The following is a 19898-nucleotide window of genomic DNA, read 5'->3' as shown; positions in this document are numbered from 1 at the left end:
TGGAAGAATCAACAATGTGGATGCTGAGACTTAAACACAAAAGAGCTGAGGGCAAACCCATGCAGAATGGGAGAACCAGGAACAGAAAGCTACAGATGACATAACAAAAATCAGAAAGCACAAATATAAGTAAATAAACACAGGGTCTGACAGTCAATGTGGTGCCATGAAAGACTGAAGAACTTACATGGAAGTGTTCCAAGTTTTCTATTGCATGGCAACATGAAGTTAATGGCGTCTGTTGTCACAGCAGTGCAGAATACTAAGAGCTTCCACATATAAGTGCATCAGCAGTATATAACAAATATACAATGTTATAAAAATATCAAAACACTTGAAAAGAGCAATGGCTTAACCTGTATAGTTTAGACTTTGGGGAACAAAATTTCTTTGCCTCATAATGGCTTTAAAAGGACCACTCAAGAGGAGTATTCTGAACATGACTTAATTGTGGTTAACAAGCACTCAGATACTCTAGTGAAAACAAAGCAGAAACCAGTTAAGTGTCTCATAATTTTTCTTTTAATACAAAATTTGGAAAACAAACCTAAATAAAATGTACTACTTAGTGTTCATTCACTTAATAGATACAAAAGGGATAGCATTATTATATAGATATAACAACAGTTAAGGTTTTACCTTAGCATACAGGAAAATGGCACCAAGCTACAATGCAGATTAACAATACCAGGATTTTTTTATTTTAAGAACATAGTAATACTGTGACAGATAAGGACCCCCCAGGCTCGACATATTAGCATATTCCCAGCAAATAAAACAAGAACAATGTTATAATTTCTCTGGTATGCATTCCCCACTTTTGCAAATAAACTATTTTAATTTTAAAGCTATTTTTAAAACTTCAAATGATGGAATTTATGGTCCTGAGTTCCTTTTTAATGTAGCTCAGTCAGATATAATTTCTAAAGAACACAACCACTACATTCAAGATAGCAATATTTCCATTTATAATGACTGTAAAAGTGGTAAATGTCAAACTCCAGTGTTCAGACTTCAGAAATTTTACTACTATATTCTCACAAGTTCTGCCTTAGTTACTTAAGCTTTCCCCACGAGAATTGTTTAATATGTAATGAAAAACTCTAAATAGCAACTGTAAGAATTGAAAGAAAGAGGAAAAGCAACTGAGCTTTTGTTTGCAGATACAAGAAATGAATAGCATTCACATTTGGATCTATTTTATTATAGCAGAAGTTTCACAAATTCTGAAATGTTTAAGTTCCCCAGTTTGCAGTAAATGCTTCCTTCTTGGTTTTAAGTCTTCAAACATTTTGGGGAAATGTCACTTCTCAGCAACACTTACACAAGGTTTCCGTAATACTACATTCCAGACCATAAATCAAAAATTTTTACTTCACAGCAATTCATGTTTTGAACAGCAAATCAAAACATAAAATAATAATAAATTGACAGTACCCTTTACACGAGAAACTCTCTATGTTTCTGGAACTCTTCCGGAATATCATGAAGGCTGAGAATTACCAAATGCAAACCTGTAAAGAGTTTATCATGAAAACATTGATAAGAAGCCTATCCTCTTCGGGCTTGCAACCAGTTTCATTACGGCAAATGCACAGACACAGAAATCAACAGCACATTATTTCAGAATGGCCTGACACCTCATGCCTCCCTCCCCTTATCCTTCAGTCACCATGACCCCTTCCACCTTTTTAGACTCCTGCATCTGAGCTTCTTTTCCTACTCTCCACATTTACAGCACTGAAAAAGTAGGGCTGGAAAGAAGTTACGTTTAACTGAACCACTGCTGACACCTGTTGTCTGCTCCAAGAAATCTGTGTTAATCAGGTCTGGTGTGCTTTTAAACACAGTGAAGTGTGTTTAAAAAAAAAAGCCAAACCAAAACAAAAAACACAACAAACAAACAAAGAAACAAGAGGAAAAACAAACAAACAAACAAACCCCCCCCAACATTGTATAGGTTTAAAAAACCTAGGCCTACTATACAAGATTTTAGAAGGAAGGGACAGAAACTCGCACCACATGGAATGCGCTCTCTCCCTCCAGTTCTCAGTTCATTTTGCAGGTCTAGAGAGCAGGAATGGGAGCTAAGCTGGGGCCTGGGATAAGGAGTTAGAAACCACCTCATTACATAAGCTTGGTTTTGCTAGCACCAATTTGAAGTGAAATCTCAACCAACTCAGAGGAATAGGGTGAACAATTGCCTCCTTCCTGAACAGCATGAGATCACAGAGCCACCTGGTAAAGAAAAAGGGTTTTCAGCCACTAAATGAGGATTCTAAACATCATTTACATACCAAATAGGCACGTAACAAAGTGCATGTGAATAAGAACATCCCGTAAGAAACAGCATACTCAGTGGCAAGGCACAATGCCAGCAAAGGGAAGATGTAGACAAGCAAAAAATCAAGCCTTATTCTAAAATGTTATTTCCATTTTATTGTGTAAAACTAAAAACTCACCAGAGCTACAACTACCAGCTCTCCTCTAAAAACAAATGCCTTCAAAACGGAGGCATTTCAAGGAGACAGGTAGCAAACAATAAAAAAAAAAAAAGCTCCAATACGTGATAATCTCCTTTCACAGAAGTTAGGAAGGAACTCGGGCGCGAACACAGTGCTAGCGCATATGGTGAGGGTACCGAGCTGCACGCCAGAGCCCTCCCCGCTGCGACCGCGGATCTCAACAGGGGCAACCGCGGCCCGCAGCGGGGAGCGTGGCCAATGGCTGGATGAGGCGAGGCCAGTGGCGGGAGGGGCGTGGCCAGTGGCGGGAGGGGGCGTGGCCGATGGCTGCCGTCGGTGGGCGTAACCAATAGCTGGAGGCGGTGGAGGGGCGTGGCCAATGGCTGGTTGGCGGGGGCGTGACCAATGGCTGGCTGCACGGGCGTGGCCACTGGCTGGCGGCGGGGGCGTGGTCACTTGCTGGGGGAGCGGCTAGTGGCAGGCGAATGGGGCGTCGCCATGTTCCCTCCCGGGGCCGTGCGCATGCGCAGTGCGGCAGAAGCGTGGGCCCGCCCGACCTGGGCGGGCTCTCGGCGAGGCCCCCCCCCCTCCCCCGCCGGCCCCCGCTCAGGCACCGCCGCCCGCTTCCTGCCGCCTCCCAGCGCCGCCAGCCCCGCTGGAGCCCTCCCCCTCGCCCTCCGAGCAGCGGCTGGAGCCTGGGAGCCTGCGCGGCGGCGAGCGGGGAGATGAACACGGTGCTGTCCCGGGCCAACTCCCTCTTCGCCTTCTCTTTGAGCGTGATGGCGGCGCTCACCTTCGCCTGCTTCATCACCACCGCCTTCAAGGAGCGCAGCGTGCCCGTCAGCATCGCCGTCTCCCGGGTCGTGCTGTGAGTGCGAGCGACGGGAGCCACGGGGGGGGGCCTGACTTCATTGCTAGGGATGGGGGCGGGAGAGGGTTTTCCCAGGAGCTGCGGCTCCTCACGGGCCGCCGAGGACTCCGTTTCCTGTCCCGCTCCCCGCCCGGGCCAATGAGGGAGCCCCACGCCGCGCTTGCCGGGCGGGGCTCGGCCGGTGCCGCCCGCCCGCCGCGTTTGGCTGCGGGAGTGCGTTCCCGCCGCCTCCCCTGCAAGGAGGGGGAGGCGGGCGAACGATCTAGGGAGCAGGGACCAAAGGGAGCGCTCGTTTTATCTCCCTGGCGTGTTTCTTTTTAATTATTAGTTCTCAGGTTTTTCCACTGGTAGCGGTTTTTTTTTTCTTCCAAGCCTTGTGATAGTGGACTGACGGGGATGACTTATCTTTTAAGATGACTTTAGCTTTTTTATACCTTATCTGTTATCTTAAATTCGTGAGAACAAGTTATTTTCTGTATTTTAAAAGAAGTGTCTCTTAAATCATAGAATCCTAGAACAGTGAGGGGTTGAAAAGGACCTTAAAGATCATCCAGTTCCAACCCCCCTACCACGGGTAGGGACACCTCCCACTAGAACAGGTTGCCCAAGGCCCCATTCAACCTGGCCTAGAACACCTCCAGGAGTGGAGCAGCCACAGCTTCCCTGGGCAGCCTGTGCCAGTGCCTCACCACTCTCATAGTGAAGAATTTCCTGCTTATGTCTGGACTAAATCTTCTCTCTAGTTTATAGCCATTGCCCATAGTCCTATCACTACAAACCTTTGTAAACAGTCCTTCCCCAGCTTTCTTGTAGCCCCTTCAGGTATTGGAAGGTTACTGTAAGTTCTCCTCAGAGCCTTCTCTTCTCCAGGCTGAACAAGCCCACCTCTCTTAGCCTGTCCTTGTATGGGAACCCTCTGATCGTCTTTGTAACCCTCCTCTGGACTTTTTTCAACAGTTCCATACCCTTATGTTGCAGATTCCAGAACTTCTAGTGAGGAAGCAGTTTACTGCTTGAGGACTGCAAACAGCATAAAACTGGCAAAAAAGTGTAGTTTTTATAGTGTTCCCAGGAGCTTGACATCTGTGAGGTAGTATAGCGCCTAATTTGGATGTAAACTTCTCTGAAGTTCTGCAGACCACAGTTTACAAGGGAAGGATGCGAAGCAGGCACTGATCTCTTCTTTCTAGTGACCAATGATAGAACCCGAGGGAATGGGAAGGTGTACCAGGAGAGGCTTAGGTTGGACATTAGGAAGACACTCTTCATCCAGAGGGTGATGGAGCACTGGAACAGGCTCCATCAGTCATGGTGCTGAGCCTGACAGTATTTAAGAAGCATTTGGACAATGCCCTCAGGCACATGGTGTAAATTTTAGGGTTGTCTTATATAGGGATAGGAGTTGGACTCATGGTCCTTGTGGATCCCTTCCAATTCAGGTCATTCTGTGATTATCTTCCTGTGAAATGCCCCAGGTGTAGAATCTGTGATTCAACAGCCAATGGGTGTTGCCCACAATACACAATGTGCTGATGCAAACTTGTGCCAGGGAAACTTCAGTCAATTTGGGGTTCTTTTTTTCCTGAAAAGGGAAGCTTTTTCACAGAAAACTCCCATCAGGTTAAGTATGTATGCTGTGGAGGGCAGTAGTTTCACAAGTAGCTGAGCAACTGCTGTTGCTGCCACATAACGGTGGTGTTTGCTCTTGCTTCTGGGCGCATGGTCCTTTACCAGAACTGCACAGGGGAATCGAGTTCATAGGATTGTTTACTGAGCTGCTTTGACTCAACTGATGAGTTTGGTTTGAATTTAGCCAAGTTAGTGGGGTAAAGCAGCTAATGGAGCTTTGGAGTCACCACGAGGTGAGTGTCATGAGTGGATGGTTAGCAGCAGGGTTTGAAGGAGGAGGTGAATACAAATAAAGATTGGGAACTGCTGGCCCCTTTTGGATTGGTTTAATGCCTCAGGAAGAAAATCCTGTATTTGTATTAGATTGAGGACTGCAAACAGTGTAAAACTGGCATAAAAGCTTATTTTTGGAGTGTTCTGGTGAGCTTGACATCTATGAGGTAGCATGGTGCCTATTTTGGATGAAATTTATACTGCTAGTGCCATCTGTGTTGCACAGATATGATATCAATGAGAGACATTTCTTGAACTTCTCATCAGTTTTGCAGGCCCCAAGCTTAAGACCTGTTACTCCATCAGACTGACAGTGATTCAGAATTTAATTCAAGTGCTTGATAAGAATTCCTGCTTAAAAAAATGTTGCTTTTTGCAAAGGGATAGAAATTCATAGCAGGTCTTAAATTGATAAGGTCATGTTTTTCTTAACTATTGTCTGCAAATTTTTTTTTTTTTATTTGAGGTTACTAACCTGAGTTTTAATGAAATGATATTTTAATGGGCTAATTTTTAAACTGGAATAAAGGTAACTAAGAAGTTAATAATGCGTAAAATTTGTGTTACCTGAGGAATTTAAGATTCATAAAGTTTTCCTCTTTGTAGAGAGTAAGTTTGGTAAATCGATAAGCTTTGTGAATACTTAACAAAATATCTTTTGTGTCTCTGTTATTTTCCAATTTTTTTCCTAGTGTGGTTTAGTGTGGCCATGTCAGACATTCCTTCGAATGTGGATTTGTAATAAAGTCTTCCAAAATGATATGATAATGTTTCATAATGTAGAAGAATTTTCTTTGTACTGCTACTTAAATATATTCCAGGGAGAAATCTGCGTGATCTACAAACAGAAACTCTGTTTTACCAGAATGGTTGAAAAGTCTTGTATGAGACTAAGCACTAGAGGCTTTTTCTTTTTTTATGGAAAGTTAAGAAATAATATTGAAAATGATTGCCAGCAGACAGCTATGCTGCCGGTATTCCAGTCAGCTTTACATATTTGGAGATGGCCAACTCATATTTTACTAAAATGAAATGTAGCGCAGTTTAGGTACCAATAGCTGGTTTTTGTTAGCAGGAAGAAGTCTACGTGTGTAACTTTAAATTAGTGTGGTGTCAAGGCCTGTCATTGCAGACTGGGGCTCCATAATTGCTGGAAGACGGGTTTTATTTCATTATGTTGATTATATTTTAGCCAAAAGTATTTAAAAGAAAGTACAGAAAATGGATGAGGGGAAATATATAGTAGGAATAGTTTACATAACTCATGAAAGAGAAATAATGAGAAAGGTTAATCTTGTGTTTTGTTTTGTCTTAGAAAAAATGTAGAAGATTTCACTGGACCTAGAGAAAGAAGTGATCTGGGATTCGTCACATTTGACATTACTGCAGATATCCTTAATGGAAAAAAATGGTTTGCAAACATTTTGAAATAAGAATATCTTGACATCTATTTTTGTTACCTTATAATCTTCAGATATTCAGGACTTGAGGAAAAGTAGATGTTTGTCTTCAAATCTAAATTTAAGGCAATGACAAGTAGTATTTTACATAGCTAGGAGCAGTAAAATAGAACTTGAAATAGCTGTTCTGGCTTTAGGAAATGGCACTGGGTGAGTTGTTATTTCTCTTTTTTATTGCCTGTTTTTAAAATCAGGCTCTGCAGCGAAGTGCACCATATCTAATAATGGGAAGTACAGTTTAACATCTGGACATTGTTACCTTTAAGCGAAGTTTGTATTGCTGGTTTGAGGTGTGAATTAATTGTAGGGTTTATATGTCATACTATTTTGACTGCCATGCTGAATCTATAAACTGATGCATCTTTCAGACTCATTTTGTTGTGAGGCTTTCAGAGTTCTGGCCACATAAGAGTTGCTTAGAAGTACCTGTCTTCCTTTAAAAATAATAAGACCTTGTCCTCCACTTGCTTAGATGTTTGACTATCAAATCTTAAACATCAAATAATATGACATTCATTGGGAAGTACATAAGGTACTACAGAATTTATTGCATTACTTTTTGATGTCTTTCTCATTGCTGTTAACTTTTTGCAGCTTTTCTTTTTCTCTCCTTCCCTGTTATTTTTTTTTTTATTGGGGAAAGTGGGTGCTGTGTGGATGTTTTTGCTTGATTTTATTTTGGGTGGATTTTTGACAGTAGAAGGAATGATTCTTAGGATTTAGGGTGTTTATATGAAAAAAGAAGAAAAACAAAAACCAAACAGTACATTTCTGCAGAAATGGCTACCAAATATGAGGCAGTATACTTTACCTGAGGTGATTGCACTAAGCCTTGCTTTGCAGCCTCAGTGAGATTCCTGGGATTTTTCTGTCTGCTGTTATTTGTCACTGCATTAGGCAAGACATTGATCACCTCTGTGTTTGTGTCCTTGTTTTGAAGAATATTACATTGTGTAAGCAAACCAAACAAAACACAAATCTGGAATTCATGTGAACGCTGGATAAACAGGCTAATCAGAGTTTTGCAGGTGTGTGTTGCACAGGAATAAGAGGAATTGGTTTTTTTTTTTTTATCAGCTGGAAGCAGGGAAGATGAACTCCTAAGTCCCAAGTTTTATCTCTGAATTAAAACCTGAGACTAAAATTCTATAGTAGATGATTATATTCAGTGTGTATAGGAGGAGGCAAAACAAGGCAGGCCAGGACCTCTAAAAGGAGTGTTCTTAGACAAAGTTTACTCTGCAGTATGTGCATGTAAATATTCCACCTTTTAATGACTTTTAATAGTAACAGCGGTTTTAAGTAAGTTGTGATAAAAAAAAAATATTCTTTCATGCCTGGAACAAATAAACCCTGTGGTGTGTAAAGTTGTAAAATACAGCTTTGTGGTAGATTTTTTTGACATTTGAAAAGAGATACTGGTACATGCGTTCTCTTAACTAAGAAAATTGTTAGTCCTAGGAAAAATTGAATAAAAGACAGAAAAGAAAACTAGGGAAAGGAAGGGGGGGAGATAGTTATTACGGCCATTTTTTTAGCTTGCTTAATTAATGGGTAACTTTAGAAAGCGTTAAGAAATCTCGCAGTGGGGATCTTCAGAATCTCATTTATTCTGAGTTAGATGATGAAAAATGTTGAAGTAGAATAGCTCCAGCTATCATTGCAGTACAGTGGTTCATTATTTAATAATTTGCTTACTTGCCTTTTGAATTACTGGCTTAAAACAATGAAACAGTCTTAGGATGAGTGGAAGAAGATAGAACAGATTTTGAGGTGGGCTGGGGAATCTGTTTCATTTGTTTTTTGAGATACTAGCAAATATAATAAAACAGAGGGCTGTGAACTAAAAGATTATAGCTAATCTTTATTGTGAGTTAAAAGGTCTTTTCCTTAGCAGTCACACATGGTGCATTTTATTGCTGGATAAACGACAGACAAGTATTTACGATATCAGCTTTATTATACTGACAGTCACAAATGGCAGTCTTCAGTTCTTTACTGTTGATGAAAAATCTGAGCAGAGGTTTGTTCCAGGCTAATAAGCTGACTTTCTTTGTAGTAAGTAGGTAATTAAATCTGCTAATTCCTGGTGTCCCAATATGAAATAATTCCCATCTACTCATATTATCTAATATGAGTATTACAGGCTCTTCGAACTCCCTACATTTTGCCAATTTTGTGTGTATATATTGTTTAATGCTATTGTATCTTGATCCACAGTTGAATACCAGGGTTCTTTGATAGTAAATAATCACTTTCAAGATGTTTACTGAAGAATTCTGTCTTGCCTTTTGTGTTAAGGTTTTGTAATAGATTGTATTAGATGATGGTTACTAGCTTGTGCTGTCAAATATAGGACTTTTAAATTATTGGAGGAAATAGCTGTTAGATTTCATAAAAAACTCATGCGCCAAAAAAAACTCTGTTGCTTTAATACGATTAACAACTATGTTGGAACTCCTGGAAGTGCCTTGATTTATAAATAAGGTGAGGTATGTTGAAATGTAAGAACTTGCTGTAATTGTCATGGCCTATCTAGTAAAAATAAAATAAATGTTATTCAAGTACAATATGGTATTTTTCTTAACTTGCATACATCTGCAGAGTATATTTGACTGGAATGTTAAACAATTGTTTGTATATTTGTCTGTAGAATATTCAACGAAAAACAATGTAAGTATCAAAAAGAAAGTTGAAGCAATTACCCATTTTGCACTGCAGCGATTTTTAATATTCTGAAGTTCTGCTTAGGAGAGTTATGGCACCAGGATTTCCTTCTAGCTTAGACTGTTTTTACTGGCTTGCATGATTATCTTCTTGACAATTTAACTGCAGGATGGGAAGTTCATCTAACTTAATATGTGCCCAGCTGAGTGGGACAGAAGTAAAACATACCTTGCTCACTTACAGTAATGGACTGTAAATGAGGTATTTTCACGTGTTTGCTCTCTGTTTTACTTTTCCCTAATGTTGTGCATACACTGCTCTTAGGAGCAAGATACAGTTTGGCCAGGTGTGATAGGTCTTTGCTTCATAGATCACAGAAGCCTTTGCTGGTACTAGTTACTGTAGCCCTGTAATACATTTTGTTATCTTACATAATTGGCCTTGCTGCATCATTTAAATTGGTTGCTACTGATGTTTCACATTGGATAGCCCAAGATTTTTTCCACTGGTCAGATTGGAGCTATGTGAGCAGCCTATGGAAATAAATTATTTTAATCAAACACTCTGCTGGCATGGTATCACTGGATTCTAGTTAAAGCTACTGTGGTCACGTTGCAAGGATATAGAGAAGGCTTAGCGATTTTTCTTAAATTGCTAGACAAAATTCTTCCTACTATTTTTTTTTAAGTATCTTAGTTATTTTTATACCTGCTGGTGGATTTAATGTGTGTACTAAAATAGGTTTTAGGGTTCTTTATTAGGATCTGGGACCTCATTATCTTGTTCCATCTTTTAGAATTTTGTTTCACATAAATCATTAGTTCTCACAAAACGAGACTGTTAAGCAGCTAATGACTTGAAAGAACAGTATGAAGTTTCAAATATTTAAGAATTTGGGATCAGGCTTTTGAATTGTTCGTACAATTCTTGGGGTTATGTTTGCAATTCAAGTAGAGATTTTTTTCCTTTAAAGTTGGAAAAATGTTAAATACCTAAGCAGTGTCATGATAGCTCAATTTGTTGTTTATTTGAAATGAAGTCCAAATACTGCTTTAAAAGCAACTTACCTTTGCAATTCAAAAGCAAAACCCTTCATACTTTTTAAGTATTTGAAAACTTATGGCTTTTTAAAATGGCTTTCTCGTGTTTTGTTGAGCTGTTGTTTTATTAAATTAGTTACTGATTATAAACGTGTACTTGAACATCAGGGTTTTTATACAAATTATGCTATGAAATTCTAGTGACTGAATATGATCTTGTAAGGTACCTTGCTGGCTTAATTACAATTGTATTTTTAGGCTTTAAACCAGGTGGTCCTTTGGGACAAGGTCATCTTGAGAGGGGATAACCCAAGGCTGTACTTAAAAGACATGAAGTCAAAGTACCTTTTCTTTGATGATGGAAATGGTCTTAAGTAAGTAAATACTTTTTTATTAGTAGTATTCATGGTGTCGTGATCTGCTTGCATACTTTGCATTTTATGTGGTTTTATTGCTGCGGTATGGTACCTGTATTCTATCTGGTTTTCTGTCAGTTTGTTGCATCTTTTTAGTTTGATATTTAAAAGATGACCTTGGGATACAAGATATCCTCTTTCTTCTGCAGACTGACATGCACTGCTAATATGAGCAATAGCTTCTGGGTTCCTGCTTCCAGTATTGTCTGTGTAGAATTGGTTCTGTGATACACTCAACTCCAAAGGATTAGGTAGCAGTAAAAAAAAAAAGTCTTATCTCAAAAATAGGTAGTATTTCATTTAGTAGTTACATAAAATTTTAAAAGCCCGTTGTTTCTGGATCAGGAAAGCAATTTCTATCCTCAGTTATTTAATATTAGTAGTTATTAACTAAATTGTTTAGCTTGAGTGTTTGCGTTGATAGTCCTTTGTTGCTTTTGCAGGGGAAACAAGAACATCACTTTCACTCTCTCCTGGAATGTTGTACCAAATGCTGGCATTCTACCTCTTGTAACAGGATCAGGACATGTGTCTGTACCTTTCCCAGATACCTATGAAACAACAAAAAGTTATTAAATTATAATACTGAATCCTAAGCAGGATATTTTTGTACTTGTATGTTGTGAATAAATTTTATTGCGGTTTCTTCTCACATCCCATGCAACCCTTCAACAGAAGGTACTTAATTTCCTCAGGTCTAATGGCATAGGAAAAGGAAATGAAAGTTCAGGTTTTTTGTTTTATTTTGTTTTTTAAATAAAACATTGAAAGCTGAAACTTAACAGCAGAGTGGTGGTTTTGGGGGGAAAACTGAGCAATTTTGTTTTGGGTTTGTTTTTTTTTTCAATTTCTCCTGGCCATCTGGGTATAGATCTCCTTTTCTTTTAAATAAAAATTTTTAAACCTGAAGCTAGTCTTACTGTGGTTTTTTTGAGGTATTGTGATAGTTACTTAATCTGTGTAGAACTCAAATACACGTTCTGGAGTCCGTTTCTGTGAGTGCCTGAAGGAAATGGCTGTTCTCTTTTACAACACTTGCTTAGCATTTTAGTGCAAGGTAAGGTTGGTCCTTTCTATGACTGCCTATAGCTGCTTTGAAAACAGTTCATTACTTGTCAGTCAGCCTGTAGATCTTGTTTTGAGTGCCATTGATGTAGCCCACATGCAATTCTCTATTATAAAACATATTAATAACTCCTTGCAATGCAGCTAACTGAAGAATAAAAATATATCTTTTCAGCGTAGTAGGCGTAAGTCAGTAGGAAAAGTAAAAGCTTTAGGTTAAGAAATACCATCTACAAAGCAACCACTTGCTCAACAGGAAGAATGAGCACCCTTGTTCCAGAAGGTGCTGGGACAATTAATATTAGAGGGGCCCTTCCATAGCAAGGAATGAGACAGATGTTCTCCAAAACAATCTGGGTAAACATTTAAGAAATAGAGGATTTCCCATGGGGACATAGAGAAATTTAGACAGATTAACCAGCTTGAATATAAATATGACTCTACGTGGAAGTTCCTGTTCTGATTTGCATCAACCAGGAAAGAGATCAAGCAGTAGCTGTTCCAGTCAGTACCTCTACTGAAGAAGCAGCCTCTCTGTGGCTGAATATCCTGCTCTTGATGTCCTTCACTTGCCTCTGCTGCAAATGCTTGTCATAGTTGGGAGAAGAGAAAAAAGAAACAGGATATCAGGATTGCCTCTTGGCAATAATGATGGTCTGTGTTTATCGACACTAGTGTTTCTTGCTCATCATGTATCCAGAAGGAGGAACATTTGTCACTCGCTTTCCTGCAATAGTTCTTAGTTTACACGTGTACATTCAAATAAAGTCTCATAGAAGTTAATTTATTGCCAGATGTTGAATGTCCTGAATGTGCTAGGGGCTTCCAAAAAGAGCAAACATGATCTGAAATGAAAAACTTAGTGTTTTTAGTTCTGCAAATCAGAAAAAATAATAGGAAAAATTATTAAAATGCATATGACAAGAGAAGAGTTAAAAAGATTGGAGCAGAGTCTCCTCCTTTGTTGAGTTCACCTAAGAGCTGATCAGTTTTGAGGAAGCCAACTTGCTTTTTAATATCTTTAATATTTGAGTTATCCCTAAGTGACTATTTAGTACATTCTCTATGTTGGTGTTGAAAGTGCTGTTGTCTTTTTACAAACAAACTGTTGTGAAAACTGAAAAATATTTTCACAGGAATATTTTTGGACAATTTTTCATTTGCATCCAGCATGTTAGCATGAATTTTGCTTCCCTAAACTTGTGTGGTTTTTCACAGGTTAGCATAATCAGCACACTGGAATACATGCTGTTTTTTCTGTGCTTTCATAGCAAATGTATATATTGCTCTAAAAACTTAACTGTAACAGAGAATACTATCATGCAGAAGGAAAAAATAGTTTTTTAGAAGTAATTGGGCAAAGTTGTGGAGTAGTTTTGTTAATTGCCAAGTAAGTGGTTGATTTATTTATAAATTATATTCCTCATATGTTTACTGAAACTTCTGTCTTGTGGTTTGGCATTCAACTACTTCACTGTATTTCTTTGGCAGTACTCTTCTGGTGAATATAAAGGCTGTCCATGCAAGGCATACTTTAACTACAAAGACTTTAACTACAAAGTCAAAAAAAAAAACTATCAGAGATTAATGTACCTTCTTTTCTCCAAAATGGTAGATTCCTCCCAGCAGGTAGCAGCAGAATTTTGAGACACCAAAAACTGTAGCTTCAACCATGATGGTTGAAGCTTTTCTTGCCTTCCCCAGTGAAGAGAAATCATAACGTTCGAGGCAAGTCCTTTAGAAGGATGAAGAAGAAATTATCACTGAGTTTGTGTTCAGGTTCTTGGAGAGAGACACACGATTTTATCCTAAGGGAAAGGCCTGCACAGATGAGCATGATACTGTAAAATATACTGTAATAGCTTGCTCTTTGCTTCTCAGTCACCAAGCAGGACAGGATGCTGATTGTTCTCATCTTGGCTTGAGAAGTAAGATGGGAAATTCCTTAGCTGGTTTCTTTAAATCCGTTCAAAAAGTAATGAGACCTGTATTTTGTTATGACAGTTCTCAAAGCACTTACAAAAGATCGCTCTTCTATGGAAACTAATGGCCTGTACTTCATCTTCTCTGTTCTGATAGATCTTAGGAAAAGAAGTAGTATTATTGCTGGCAGCTGATGGTTCTCTTAGATATGTTACTACCTAAATAATGATGTTTTATGCAGTGATGCGTACAAAAGATGTATACCCTAGCAACTGATTTACTTAATGGGAAAAGGCTTAAGATTCTTTTATAGGAAATTTAAATGACAAAGTAGCATATTCATTTTATGCAAGTTAATATTTAGTTTATCTATTAATATTGTTCTTAAGTAGTAGTTATTTATTTTCTTTTGTTTTACCCTGGAAGATAATCAGAATCAATCTTCCTTCCCTCCTTCCCTCCCTCTTTCCCTCCCTCCTTCCTTCCCTCCTTCCTTCCTAGAATTATGAAGACATATATTATTAAGAGAACATTTCAAAGCTCAGATATGGGCAAAAGAGGGTATCTGACCTCCAAACATCTTCCCTCCCCCAGCTCAGTGCTAATGAGGCACACCAAAGTCACCTGTAGCTGTCCTCTGCTTTCCAGCTGTATCCCTTTGCGCTTGTCAGGCCTGAAATTCTTAAAGCTGCCACTCCTTCAAAATCATAAAACTGGGAAAACTGGACTAGAGATACTATACATATTTCCAGTGCTAGAGAACAGTGCTAGTAACTGTGAGCAAGTGATTTTGGATATATTATACCTTTAACTTTGTAAACAGCAGTTGTCGTGTATTTTGCAGTTATAGTTTAATGACTTCAAAGTGCTTTACAAGAAAAATCTGTATTTCCAGAAAGAGGCTGGCATTCTAAAGCCATACTGGAAATACTTTTGCAAATGACCATCTCAAAAATGTTATCTGGGGGTAGCTAGAGTTGCCTCGTATGGTGTGTGACTGCCACAGGCTTCAGACCATCTGGCTTTACAGATGGTTGGCACGCAAAAGGGGCAACTGGGGACTCCCTTTGCAGAACCAGACTTTGGATGCCATGTGTGGTGGTTTAATTCTGTGTCGTGACAGGGACAAGGTACAGTATTATTAATTCAATCTGCCTCTTTGATCGGTATTTCTTGGTGTTTTTTTTTTTTCCCCGAGTGACTGCTGTGGTCCTTGATGCTCGCGCTGAAGCTATTATGAGAAGAAAAAGGGGGTTGGATCTGCTTACAGATGACCAGTTTAGAAATGAGTGGTTTAAGTGTAAAAAATATTTGCCTTTAACAATGATTTGCATTAGATGTGGATATAAGTGGTTGACAAGGCAGGCACACAAAAAAGCTTTTTTTTTTTGTAAGGCAGTAATTGAAGATTAAGAAGTAATAGTGATGCTATTGTCTGTGGCTGCTTAAGTCTCTTTTTTCTCCCCTATTCCCCTATGGTGCAACTGCCAACACCAGCATTCTTGTTTTTTAAGGACTGGGGCTTTTTACAATTACAAATGTTAAGATTAAAAAGTAAAGTGATTTGTACAATTTCAGGCTGTAATAAAATTATTTAAAATTGTGTATCTCGTCACATAGATAATCTGAGTTCACTGTAAGAACTATCTCATTTCACAAACTGATCCACTTCCACAGGAGCAATGAACTTTGCCTCATTTTAATCTGTATATTGTCAAGTCTCATTCCTAAATGGAGTATCTCATTAAGACTCACCTTTACAAGGAGTAAAATGGCTTTGAAGACTTCGTCGAAGGAGCATGCCTAGAAACAGTGAAGACGGTATCAAGATATTTTGAATGAAATAAGGTTCTCTGGTAGTGCATTTGGTGCTACTAATGAGCTACAGAGGAGAAGATCCGTAAGCAGGAAAATACTTGAAGATAGATGTAAAATTATTTAAAAGGTTATACACAGTAACAGTAAGTTTTTCATATTCAAATGGAAGACTATGTTGGCCTTCATGTTTTAGAGGTGGTTTGGGTTTTTTTCTTTCTTTCTTTCTTTCTTTTAGCTTTTCTTAGCTCTCATGATGTTCTCTAATCTCATTAATAGCATGAGTGGTTGAATAGCAAGTATACTTAATGAAATTTAGAGATCATGCTCAGCGTAGAAAGCTATATTTGTTTGGAGATTCAAGCAAAGGTAGTGAGTAAATCATATTAAATTATTCTCCCTATGTATCTGGCTCTAGCATAAAGTCAGAGCTGGGGTACTCTGTAAATATTTTTTGGCAGTGGAGGCTGTACATTCACTCCACATATTGAAATGCAGAATAGGAAAACAGTGGGCTTTTTTTTACAACATATGGCTTATAAGACTGTGTGCGCCTGAGTTCTAAGTCTTGAAATGCGTGTTACTTTACTTGACATCGGAAGAAAAATAAGTATTACAACTACTGGGTGTGAGAGTAGAATCTGTTTTCATAAAGTATTTGTGTTTGAATATTTAGCCTGAATCCTCCCCCTCATCCATCAAGAAAAACTTTGAGATTAACACAGTTTTTCTTGGAAGATACGAGACTCTTGCTGGAAACAACAGTTTATACCAGTGTCTGCCTGGGAGGATTTATATCTAATAGATATACCACTGCGAAAGGTGATGGAATGTATTGGGTTGACCCATTAGGGAGTGTTGCTTAAGTTTTGTATTTCATTTGTGGGTTTTGCTAAAGACAGCGTTCTTTACCTGTGTTGCACTGTGTAAACCACTGATGTGATCTTTAGCAACCCCTTTCCATCCTAGAATGGAGAGCACAGCAGTAGGAGGTGGAGCAGCGTCCTCATCACGATGCTAGGGCAGCAGCCAGATTATGCACCTGAGGGGCTGAGGTGGGAAAGATTTTGTGGTTGCAGAGTGGCATTTATGCAATCATATTAATGTAAGTGAAACTATCCCAGTTGACCTAAGTGTATGAGTTGAATCACCAAGTGGTAAATTCATGTTCCAGCTAACTCTTTCAAAAGTTAAAATTACAGGCCATAACAAAGGGTGAGGGAGCAGTTCCCAAAATTGAAGTACCGTCATAAAATTTTGGCGGGTTAATTGCCAGAACTTAGGCAATACATGCATGAACTCCTCAGATGTATGTAGTGTATATGACTTTGTGATATCCTTTAGAGCATTGTTTCCTAAATATGGTCTTAGGAGCATGGAGCTGGTAGCAATAGCTCTAGACACTGAGAAAAGTTAAAATGGCTGTTTAACCAAAGAATTCTTGTTTGTTTATTTGTTTTGGGGTAACTAGGACAGGAGAATGGATGAAGGGATGATCGCTATGACACTTTTAATTTTCCTGTTTTTATTGCTATCTAGATTTTTCAAATTGTGGACATATGTAAAAGCAGAATGTAATATTGGATAACAAAAGTTATTTTATGAAGTACTCGTAACTGAAAATTTACTTCTAATTTTCCACCACCTTGTTCAATTAATCTTTATCAGAAATCTAGGTACTAACGTCTTGAACAACTGATTAAATGAAGGACTTATAGGTGACTAGCTGTTTTTATAGTCATTGTTAACTCTTCACAGTTTATGGACGTTTCCTATATTGTACTTAATTTAGTCTTGCTCCCCGTAGTTAACCCATTGCATAAATCCATGCAAAGTAAAAGCATGAGCAATTACATCTGCATAATCTTAAGTACAGATCTGAAACAGGATTTCAACTGAACGGGTTGATTCTGTAGTAGTCCTGGACTGTGTAGAAAGTGTTACGAATACTGATATTCAAGTGCTTTTTGCCAATAATTATATTTAAAAAGAACTTTCTGCTCTCCAGCTGAAAGTGTTTGGATAATATGTTACATGCAACACTGAAAACGTTGGTTCAGTACAAGCAGAAATAAATAATGTCAATAAATATTTTATACTTGTAGTTGTGGATTTTCACCCTTGAGATTAGGTCTAAGAAATGCATTGCTTTTAATTGCTAGAAATCCAAGAAGATAGGCAAAATAAAAATTTGTCACAGCTGCAAGTGAAATAGTATTGTGTCATGGAAAAAGCACAGAGTAGTCAATGATTCTTTGATGCTCTGGCATCTGGATTTGCCATCTTTCTGTCAAAAAGAGAAGGGGGAAAAGAGAAAAGAAAAATAAATATATATAGAAAATAACACAAACCCTTGATTCTGTGATAAAGTTTATAAAAATTCTTATTTTGTATTTAGAGAACAGCTCTATGACAGTGTAGAGTTAATTTTGCAGGACAGTGAAGTGTGTCTCTTACAAGCTTGGCTGAAAAGTCTAAAAGCAGAAATCTGTGCTGCTTCCAGAATGTGCTGTCACTTAGTTTTAGAATTCAAAGTAACATCTTTAACCCAGCTAGATGATACATGTTTGTGGGGTTTAGTGTTTTTTGTATCTCAACAAGTTTATTTTTAATGCATATCCTTGCTATATAAACAACCTTATCTTCTTTTACTGTTTAAAAAAGCATAAAAAATACATAGAAACACTGGCAAAGCAATTCCCTACCACACTACTCCAAAATAATGTCAAGCTCTACTACATCTGCTGTCTCTAAGGTAAAAGGGTTTGCAGATTTCACATTTTTCATTTTCTTAAAATTGATGGTATTTGTCCTTGAAAATATTTAAATCTTCCAGAAGGATATTGGTATAAAAAGTAAGTGAAACTTTTTGTGACATAAAAGCATATAGGTGTTGTCTATGACTTAGTGAATAGTCAGCACTATTATTTTCCCCTGTTCCTCATTTTTATGTTATTGATCAGGAATTTGAAATGCAGTTGCTGGCTTGCTGAAAATGGATAGTGGGCCACTCCTCAAAGGCAGATAGTTTCGTGTAAGAATCCATCAATATTCATCAAAGCCAGTGGGTGTCTTCAGATAAGGTGTGTCTGTTTCTGCTGGATACCTCACATAATATTAATGTCATGAGTTCGTTAGTTGTGTCAATTTTCTTCTTTTTAATGCTCTCCCTATGCCACCAGGAGGAAGAATTTTTCAAGTACTATAAAATTTCCAACTTATATACTGCTAAGGAGAACCAATAATGTGGAAATTCCATTTGTATTTAACATAACAATTTGTTATGCTTTTCAGGGAGACCCATTAACTATGTATGGTATATATGTGTATCTATATTTTAGTGTATTCCCTCAAGAACTGGTGAATACAAGGGTATTTCAGCAATTTGTTTCAGTGCTTCTTATATGTATGGGGAACCAGTGTCAAACATTGAGACTTGTTTGCACAATTCTGCTGGGTGCAACACCAATTTAACATTTTTGCTTCTGAGAAGCTATAGCTGTAAATTACTTGTTTTCCTGAAGCCATCAAGTAAATTTTTTTTGCTGGCTCCGATTTTAGATTATTTCTTATTATTTTTTCCCCTCTCATCCTTTTCTTTTGTCTTTTGTTTTTTATTTTGGGGTGTTTTGTTTGGTTGTTTTACTTTGGTCAAAGAAAATTTCAGGTAGTTTGTAGTCAGAATACACTGATACACTTTTGTCATTACATCAGGGTAACTTTTATGCTCTCTTTTTGGCAGTATTGTAGCAAACTATAGCTTTTATTTTGCACACTATGAGAATGGCACATTATGATATAGGGACTCAACAGAAGTTCTATCAGATTTTAATTCTATTTTATTGGTTTTGTTAATACAGAAGGAAAAATGAGAAAACAAAATTGAATGGAGGCAATAGCTTTTACTTTTCTTTCCTCTCCATTTCATGGGAATCATGGTGATGTTTCTACAGGGCAAGAGAAAACCTTGTCCATTAAATTTTATTTTTGTTTGGAATCAAGGATCAGTTTCTATGTGAGAAGGAGTCCTGCTGTTTGATATCTATATAATACTGAGTTTCAGTAAAACTCAGTTGTTAACTTTGAAAGTTTTGAAGTCCTTTCCACCCCTCCTCTAACCTCTGTCAAACTATGTGCATTGTATTTGCTACATCCATACTAAAGAATTCATAAAATGTTATACAATATCTAGTGTGGGAGTCAGCTCAGCTGGTCTGAGGACTCAGAGAAAATGGATATTAACCTTGAACAGATTACGGTGTTCCTGTAACAAG

The 19898-nt window shown here is 38.1% G+C and overlaps 1 protein-coding gene across 1 annotated transcript; it reads left to right on the top strand.

Moving 5' to 3' along the window:
* Positions 1-3041: 3041 nt before the first annotated feature.
* SPCS3 (signal peptidase complex subunit 3) lies at positions 3042-11708 on the top strand. Its single transcript, XM_054064598.1, has 5 exons — positions 3042-3333; positions 6554-6629; positions 9297-9371; positions 10664-10779; positions 11265-11708. The coding sequence occupies exons 1-5, from the start codon at positions 3191-3193 to the stop codon at positions 11395-11397; spliced, it is 543 nt and encodes a 180-aa protein (XP_053920573.1). The 5' UTR covers positions 3042-3190; the 3' UTR covers positions 11398-11708.
* Positions 11709-19898: the final 8190 nt, after the last annotated feature.

Source organism: Cuculus canorus, chromosome 4 (assembly GCF_017976375.1).
Source record: "Cuculus canorus isolate bCucCan1 chromosome 4, bCucCan1.pri, whole genome shotgun sequence".
In the NCBI taxonomy this organism is placed as follows: Eukaryota; Metazoa; Chordata; class Aves; order Cuculiformes; family Cuculidae; genus Cuculus; species Cuculus canorus.
The sequence above is the reverse complement of the archived record's forward strand: the minus strand, read 5'-3'. Positions and strand labels throughout refer to the sequence as shown.